This window comes from Opisthocomus hoazin, chromosome 3 (genome assembly GCF_030867145.1).
Source record: "Opisthocomus hoazin isolate bOpiHoa1 chromosome 3, bOpiHoa1.hap1, whole genome shotgun sequence".
NCBI classification, from domain to species: Eukaryota; Metazoa; Chordata; class Aves; order Opisthocomiformes; family Opisthocomidae; genus Opisthocomus; species Opisthocomus hoazin.
Genome location: NC_134416.1, coordinates 39,400,194 through 39,409,325, shown reverse-complemented (window position 1 = coordinate 39,409,325; position 9,132 = coordinate 39,400,194). Strand labels below are relative to the sequence as shown.

General features: G+C 55.6%; 1 protein-coding gene across 1 annotated transcript; it reads right to left on the bottom strand.

The window, feature by feature from the left end:
• Positions 1-566: 566 nt before the first annotated feature.
• Positions 567-7,680, bottom strand: PRDM14 (PR/SET domain 14). The gene is made up of 7 exons (XM_075415251.1): positions 7,455-7,680; positions 7,146-7,355; positions 6,695-7,113; positions 6,239-6,509; positions 4,577-4,779; positions 2,680-2,781; positions 567-794 (listed from the first exon to the last, which is right to left on the bottom strand). The coding sequence occupies exons 1-7, from the start codon at positions 7,678-7,680 to the stop codon at positions 567-569; spliced, it is 1,659 nt and encodes a 552-aa protein (XP_075271366.1).
• Positions 7,681-9,132: the final 1,452 nt, after the last annotated feature.

Here is a 9,132-nt window from a genome sequence, read left to right as displayed (position 1 = left end):
CCCCTTTGCTGGTCCACCAGTCAGTTTCTGAAGCAGTTCACATTCAAATAGGGAGTCATTAAAAGACTTGCACATTGAGGGGAAGTAGATCCCACACCTGGTCACACACCCAAACAAAACTAACAGGTTAAATGGACTTTGGGAAATGCACTTCATAAAAACGTCCCTCACACAAGCTTTGGTACGGACCGCACCAGGCAGTCCGCAGACATGGTGCATTAGAGGCACGGAAACACTGCTCATAGTCATATTTGTGCAAAAAAATGTCATGGGAGGCAAGGTTCTCTCCTGCCTGTGTTTCCCTTTTGTGGAAACTTGGGTATGGGAGGAAGGGAAAGGTGGGGTAGCGCATGTGGGACCTCACCCCAGTGTGACGTCAGGGTACCCGGATGAGAAACTCCCGTTCCCTGCACTCGGAAAGAAATACGCCTAGGGTCCAGAGATCGGATGTACCCAAAGAGTCGCTGTGAGAGTAAATGCCACCTCCTGCAACATGCACACAGCCACGCACAAACACTTGCACACGGTCTATCGGTGGTCTGGGGACGTGTCCACAGGGCTCCTGGCTAATGAGCGGCGTGGATCTTCATGTGGAACTGGTAATCCTCCTGTTCTGGGAAGTGCTGGCCGCACACCGAGCAAGCGCAGCCCTTCTCCTTGCTGTGCGTGCGGCGCACATGGCTGTCGTGGGCTGCGTGCGAGGCGAAGGCTTTGCCGCAGTGCTTGCACTTGAAGGGCTTCTCCCCCGAGTGCTGGCGGATGTGAGTGCGCAGGATGCTGGACGCCGTGAATGCCTGAACGGGCAGGGATCAGAAAGTGGGGAGAAGGAGTTGAAAATAGTCTGTTTTAATGTATGTAATCTCCACATTCAGCTAACCCAGACCCCACCAGCAGCACTGTACCCTGAAAATAAGGTCACATCTTCAGGTAACTGTAGAAAAAACAAAAACTCCAGAAGCCAACAGCTATTGCACTCAGCTATACAGATATGGCTGAGTCCATGGAGTTAGATGAAGCTCAGAGAAAGATTTCTGACCAGAGACACCAGTAAATATCTTCTACATGTCAAAGGATAAGAAGTCAATACCGTCCTAATTAGCTTTGCAGCTCCTTTATGTTTGGGAGACATAATGGATGTTCATCTTCAGAGTTAAACCCTTTCATGTTTAGATACACTGGCTTGGCATTCAGCTGCCAGACTTCATCCACGCAGTCCATCCAGCACCCATCTTCACGGGTTTCATTTTTTCCCTCCATCATACTCTGCTCTTCCTTCAAACAGGCATTCCAGGCTGTTTTTCCCCCTCATGAGTAGCAAAAGGTGCACAATTGCACTTTGCCTCACAAAGACTCCTCCTGCACTTGGGGAGAAAACTGCTGCCTCCCACCAAGACTTGAGCAGGAACGTTGCAAAACAGCCCATGTTTTCCCTGATTTTTCTTTTCCCAGGAGAGACACTTTCAGTCATCCCTGCTGTGAAGGGTAGCAATGGCTGAGCACGTTTTTGATCAGTGCTGTATGTCTCTATTCATGTTTTTTTTGAATGAAACTCCCATGCCCAGCTGGACACCAATTGCCCTGTTACTTTAAGGTACGCATGAACAAAGCCATACCATACAGGTTCAGCTTATGGGCCAAATAAATCCAAAAGCAGCGTTAGTAATAGCAAAACCTACCTATCTGATGAAAAAGGGGAGTATTGGATCCAGCTGTGTGCCTTGTAAGCAGTAGCACAGAGAGTGGGGCTACTATAGCAGTAGAGAAGGGAGTGTGCTCCCTGCTCTACAAAGTGTGCCTTGTAGAGTAGCGAGGTGGTCAAGCCCCTGTACTCGGCACCGGTGAGGCCGCACCTCGAGTACTGTGTTCAGCTTTGGGCCCCTCACTACAAGAAGGACATTGAGGTGCTGGAGCGTGCCCAGAGAAGGGCAACGAGGCTGGTGAGGGGTCTGGAGAACAAGTCTTATGAGGGAACTGGGGCTGTTTAGTCTGGAGAAGAGGAGGCTGAGGGGGGACCTTCTTGCTCTCTACAACTACCTGAAAGGAGGCTGTAGTGAGGCAGGTGTTGGTCTCTTCTCCCAGGTAACTAGCGATAGGAAGAGATGCAATGGCCTCAAGGTGCATCAGGGGAGGTTCAGATTGGATATTAGGAAAAACGTCTTTACTGAAAGAGAGGTCAGACATTGGAACAGGCTGCCCAGGGAGGTGGCTGAGTCACCATGCCTGGAGGTGTTTAAAAAATGTGTAGATGTGGCACTTCGGGATATGGTTTAGCAGGCGTGGTGGTGTTGGGTGGATGGTTGGACTCGATGATCTTAGCGGTCATTTCCAACCTATGATTCTATGATTCTTGGATGGTATTTGAAATGCTCTCAAGCTTTCCTAGACCTTATCCCCGCAGCAGCTCTCTGAGCTGGAACAAAACACGAATTCCATATCAGATAGAGACCAGACCCTGGTTCTTCAGTCTCAGCCAGCCCTGTCACTTCAACTGCCGGCTGTGCCCAGAATACATCTTCACTTATCTGGTTATCAACTTAAATAGAAGGCATTTTCTTGAAACAGAAAAATTTTTAAAAAAATGAAAACAGAGCATGGGAAGAGCCGTGCTCCCCCCAGGCACAGTGTGACGCTGAGTGCAGCAGAGGACAGATGGAGGGACGGGACGGGGCTTTGCCTTACCTTGTTGCAGTAGACACATTTGTACGGGCGCTCCCCAGAGTGAACCCTCATGTGTTTGTTCAGGCTGGAGGACTGAGAAAAGCTCTTACCACACACTGAGCACTGCGGAAAAAAAGGGCTAAAGTTGAACAACAGCATAGCTAAAAAGAAAAATCAGGTATGTGCATGACGTGCACATGTATTTTCTTACATAGATTTATGTATATATATTTATCTATACACATACATTTATGTATCTACAAACACAGTAGTAACTCAAGCAGTAACAATTTGAAATAGTCAGAACTTTAGTTTTAAGAACAGGTTTTCTTTTAATAAAGGGAAATCATCCAAAATTTTAAAGCTTTTTGTGTGCATCATTAAAAATGTTTAATTAAAATATGTCCTTCTGAACATAACAGAAAATACTGACTTTCAGTAATCAAAACCTGAAAATTTCTGTATAATCATTTTTTTCTTCAAAATGCAACTGAAGCTCTAGTCGCTATTCTGAATTTTTGCTCAACGAATAAGATAAACTTCCTAAAAAAAACCCATCATAATTAAGGGGACTTATTAAAATCGTAACCTTTTTTCAGAAATGATGAGTTAATCACGGCACTTAGCCTACAGCTTGGTCTGTCAGCAGTGCCTCTCCTCAGAGGAGTGAGACGAGCAGCACTTTGTCCTCCGACCCAAGGACCTGCCGTCTTCGCGCGTGGCGTGCACTCTGCGGCCAGCAGTGAAAGGACAAAACGCAATTCAGAGGGGGCTGAAGTCATTTGAGAGACTTGCACTGATTCAGTGCAATTTGTATGAGTCCCCAAATCATTTTCCTCCTACAATAATTTGAAAGAAATTATCTTTCCTAAATTCAAAATAAGCTAAGCTGTGACTGATCTTGAAAGAAGTTAATTTGTTTTTTACTGACAGATTTTCCACTTAGCTTTTTGAGTTGATCTGTTCTCATATAAATGCAATATATTCAAAACAAGTTTATCTTCCTGCTATTCTGAAGTATTTCTTTTGTACGCATTCCAAAATAAATGGGAAAGGAAAGGGAAGGGGAAAGGAAAAAGGAAAGGGGAAAAGAGAAAGAAGGAGGAATTACACGATATTTAACACCTCATATTTAACAGAATTATATTTTTCATCTGTTGCTACATCAATGTGATATTCTGACATTGTAATATTGCTGATTTAGTTATAAAAGCTTTTCCTGAAAAAAATCTGATTATTCCAGGACAATCTATAAAAGAGGTATTTGGAGGATTTTCAGGACTGATTTAATTGTGCAATTTCAAGCATGGGAACTTGCCTTTCCCAAGTCTTTAGGAAAAGTCCACCCCCAATGCTCCTGGAGAAAACTGGTGCTACAGGGAGGTGTTTAGTGGGGATCCAGCAAGTATCTCAGCAAGGATTTGCCACCATCAATTGAAAATCTGCTCCACATTGAATGTAAAATTTTTTTAACTCCTATTCTGTCCAACGGCCACAGATGTCTGTCAGTTCTCAGACTGAAAGGGGGGAGTGAGGAAAGTGGAACATCATCTCTGGTGATCCTGGACATGTGGAGCACCTTCAAACACTATTTAGACACCCACTGTGTAAGAAACATAGCAAAACGCACATGCAAACATCCAAAAAGCCCAGGAGAAATACTGTTTCTTTTCAAAACCTCACTGAGGCTGTGGGCGTTTATTTTCCCCGTATAAATCTACTCAATTTCTTCAACTAAGCTCTGCTGCACAAGCCAAACTCTTCCTGTCTGGGCAGAGCGGTCCTGTCAGGGAACTGCCAGGAAAACTGGAGGAAGGGGAACAACATCACCATCTTACCTCAGCCAAAAAAAAAAGGCTCCTTAGTTAGTCCCCCCAGAGGAGCCAGTAACTGCAGAGAGACCCAGGAGCAGGCTCACCTTGTGCGGTCTGTGCTTTTCGTGGACGTGCAGAATATGGATCCTCAGCCTGTCTCTTTTTTCAAAGGATCGGTTACAAAGGTGACAAGGAAATTTGCGGTCCCCCTGGTCCACGCAGCGAGTGTACTTGAGGTGCTTGTCCCGGTAGTACTTGTAGGCAAAAACCTTCCCGCAGCGCTCGCACTTAAAGCTCTCCCCGGCTTCTGTACGGCAGAAGGGAAAGTGCCAGCTCCCCGTTACACCACAGCAAAAGGGGCGCATCTCAAATCTTGCTCCCTTGTCAGGGCTGGTACCCAACGGGGAATTTTTAAGTCACCAGGAGGGTAATGACGGTAAATGGATGCTGTCAATATAATTAACAAAATGCACGCCGGCTCTCTCACACGTTCGCACTGCTCCGCTCGCCTTCGTAACGGAGGGGAACAAACTAGAGCCCACAGCCCGATAAAAAATTATCGGGTTTAGCTGCCGACTTCAGCAGAGGCAGGATTTCATCCTTCTGCCACCACAAACAGCGAGCGAATATGTGAAAAACCAACGCCGAGTCCCCCATCAAAGCGCCTGCCCACGCAGAAACCTTGCCAGGCATTTATTATCAAGATCGCCTGTAAATTTTACCTCCCATCCCAAAAATAAAAATAAATGCGCACATCTTTTCTACGGTTTTCAAAATACTATCGAACAAAACCGCTTTTATTTGGTTCTCTTTTGTATTTCAAGCTGTTCTTAACGGCTTAATTTAGGAACAACACAGGAAAGTTTAAAACGTTTACACATCCTTCTCTGCCTTTAATAAATGTAGCTTTGGCCGAAGCTTTCAAATGAAATGAACAGTTTACCAGCCAGGTGAAGCAGGCAGCTGGAGACAACAGCCACAACCATTTCCCGGCCCGCTCTCCCCGCCAAACGCTCCCGCCCCTCACGGCCTGCCCCGCACCCGCCCCAGCCCGCCCCGCACCCGTTTGCCCCAGAAGCAAGCCTTGCGGAGAAGAACGCCGCACTTTCTGCGCGTTACAAGCAGAAGTTACAAGCACCTTACCCCCGGAGTAAGCGCGCTTGGCGCTCCTCCTGCGAGCGACAGCAGCGTTCTCGGGTCGGCACGACTTCATCCCGCCCCGTTTACCGGGAGCGTCAGTGCACGAAAAATACCGCCAAACCAAGGGCTTGCAGCCGCGGGATAACCCAGGACCGAAACAGGAACGCCCCCCAAAAAGCCCCCTCTCCTCCCAAACCGGGCCCCCCCTCCCCGGAGAACGGCGCTGCGGAGCCTAGGCAAGCTCAGCCCAGCCCCGCCAGATGTTTTACCATCGCCAGATGCGCCCTTTCATTCCCCCCCCCTCCCCGAGGAAACGGGAGCTGCGGGGCAGGGAGGGCTTTGCCTCTTGCTCCGAGCTGGCAGCAGCCCCCGGTGCGACCCCGGGGCTCCGCTGTTGCTTTGGGGTGCTGCAGGCTGCGGGGGATGGGGGGCTCCCCCCGCTCCCCGCGGGACCCCGGGGCATCCCCGCGGCAGGTGACCACCGGGACCGTTTAAAGCAAAACACGGCAGCGAAAAAGGCGATGCCCGCGTTCCTTTCCCTGGTTTAACGCCAACCTAATCCCAGGCAGACGCAGGTCCGTGGGAACAGGGGGCAGAGCCCCCCGGGGGGTCGCCGGCAGGCTCACCTTCGGGGTGCTGCGGCGGTCTCTTCCCCTCCGGCATGCCCTTCAGGCTGATGGGGATGCCCAGGAACTGCACGTAGCAATCGCCGTACCACACCAGCAGCTCCTGCTTCGGTAGGATTTCCTTGCAGGTCTCGTAGAAGATCTGCCCCTGGCACTGGATAGCCGTCAAATTCTGCTCCTCGGGGAACCTGGCGCAGTTCACCAGGGCCATCCAGTTGCCCGAGGCGCCCTTCCCGTCGATGAAGTGGCTCAGGCGGCCGTATTCGAAGATCTGGAGGGCGGGGAGAACGGGATCAGGCCCTTCCCGCACCACACGTCCCACCGATCCCACCAGCCGCACCGGGCCGAGCCCCCTCCTTGCAAGCTACGGGAGAGGGGCGGCCGAAAGCCTCTCGCCCCGGCCCCCGTTTCGGGGGTTCGGGGCGGGGGGGGGGAGCCCGGCGGTGCCTCCGCTACCTCCCACATCAGCGAGTTGTCGTCGTAAGTCTTGATCTCGCTGGTGTTGACCACCTTGCCTTCGAAAGGGCCGAAGCGGACTCCTTTGGGGATGGGGTCCGTGCAGAAGACCCCGAGCTGAGACACGTCCCCGTAGGCCACCCGCAGCACCGAGAGCCCGTCGGGCAGCTGCAGCGAGTCCCTGTCGAGCAGCGGGGCGGAGGACGAGTCCGCAGAGCCTGCGGAAGGAGGACAGACCCCTTCCTTCCTCAGCCCGGTGCCGGCAGGGCGGGGGGAGCGGGTCGCCCCCCGCCTCTGCCCCGGTGCGGGCTCGTAAGGCGAGAAAACCCCGCGGGGAAGGGAAACCCGACGTGCCCCCGGCGATGCCCCGTGAGCCCGGCTGCCGCCTGCACCTTTTAGGGGACCGTTGCCACCCCCCCCCCCAACCTTTCGCGGACGCGGGAGACCCCCTTACCCGGGCTGGCGGGGGGCACCCGGAGCCCCGAGATGGCGTGGAGGCTGCCGGCCGGCTGGCTGCTCCGCAGGGCCCCGTACAGCACCGCGTTGAGCTCCTCCTCGGTGAAGCGGTACCCGCAGCTCTGCCCCGCCGCCCCGCCGGCCCCCGGGCTGCGGGCAGCCCTGCGCGGGGGGCTCGGGCAGGGCGGCGGGGGCGAGCCCGGGGCCCCCCGCCCGCGGGGAGAACCCTCCCTCGGGGGGAAGGGAGCCGGCGGCTCGGCGTAGAGGGGCAGGGGGAGGCCGGGGAAGGGCTCGGCGGGCAGGGGGGGCGGCTGGCCGAGGAAAGGGGAGACCCTGCTGAAGGTGAAGGGGGGCAGAGGCGGGGAGGCGGGGACCAGCCCGCCCAGGGGCTTCAGGGGCTGGAAGAAGTCGGGGGCCGCCTCGAAGTACTGGGCAGGAGGGAGGAAAGAGGGGTAGTAGGCGGCGAGGCCGGCGGGGCTCATCCCGAGCGCGTCTCCGGGGATGGACTCGCCGGCCAGGGACCGAGCCATGCCGGGCCGGGAGGGAGGGAGGGAGGGAGGGAGCTGCGGGAAGCGGCGGGGCGGACACCCGGGTGCTGCCGGGGCGGAGATGGGGGGCTGGGGGGAGAAGGAGGCGCGGGAGCCGCCGCACGCTGCCCACAGCCGCCCGGCGCCGTCGGGGCCAGCGGGGCCGGCCGCCCCGGCCCCCCGCGGCTATATGGGCCCGGGAGGGGAGGGCGGGAGGGGTCGCGCAGCCCCGGGGGCGGGCGGGGGGGCTGCCCCGACGGGCGCCCCTACCCGGGGCGGGGCCGCCGCCTCTCTCCTCGTCGAGGTCGGAGGAGGGGGCGGCGGGGGGACCCCCCCGAGACTCCCGGACCCACCTGCCCCTCCGCCGGCTCTGTTCCACCTCTCCGGGCCCCGGGGGGCTCTGCCCGTCTCCCGAGCGGGAGGCCGGGGTGCGGGAGCGATGCTCCCCACGGGCGAGCGCCCACGGCGGGAGGTGAGCGCCCTGCCAGCGGGCCCCCCTGCTTCCCGGCCGGACCCACGGCCCGCGCGGGGTGTTTGGGGGCTGCGGGTGGGGGGGGTTTGGGTATGGAAAGGCGAAAAACACCTCCCGAAGCCCGGTGACCTGAACAGGCAGCAGCGGCACGGCCTCAGCCACCGTGGGTTTTCCACCGCGGGCGTTGCTGAGGTCACTTGGCGGCAGCTCGGTGCTGCCCGTGGGGTGCCTGGCGTGGGGTGCCTGGGGGGACGCCGCGCTGCTGACGGGATTTCCCAGGCTCCGAGACCAGGCCTGTGCCAGGACCTGCCCAGCACGGTCAGGAGCAGGGACCAGGGGAAGACATCTGGCGCTGTGTGATGCCCCCCGCAGGGTTTCACCCTGGGTTTTGTGGGGTTTCTCCTTCTTTTAGTCTCCCCTTACTCCTAGGTGGCTACGTGCTGCGGTTGCTACCAGGAGACCAGGAGGATGGAGAGGGGACCTGAGTTGTAGGATCCTTGCGTGTGCACCTTCCCACTGCCGGATGTCATCCCCACCGCCGCAGGGAGATGGAGAGATCTTCAGGCCCCGGGCAAAACCCCATGGCAGGCAGGGCATGAGGAGGAGGGGGTCACTGCAGAGCCCCCCGCTCTGGTGGCTCGTTCCCTGCCAGCGGCCAGCCTGGGTGACCCCGCACGTACACGCGTGGAGGGAAGGGATAGGGCGAGCTGCGCAGCGCTGCAGAGCCTGGGGGCTTGCACCCCCGGGTCCCTCTCAGAGCAAGGCACCATGGGGCTGGGCACAGCCCAGCACAAGCCAAACCCCACACAGACAGACCTGGAGCAGGGAGAAAACACGGCTGGGTCTGACTTGCAGAGGTTTGGATGCTATCTGGGGGGTTATGGCGTGCTATAAAAATTAATTAACACGGTTCATATGACCCGCTGTACAACGCTGCCTTCATCCCAAGGAAGAGGTGTACTGGGAATTGCTGGAAGCAGCCT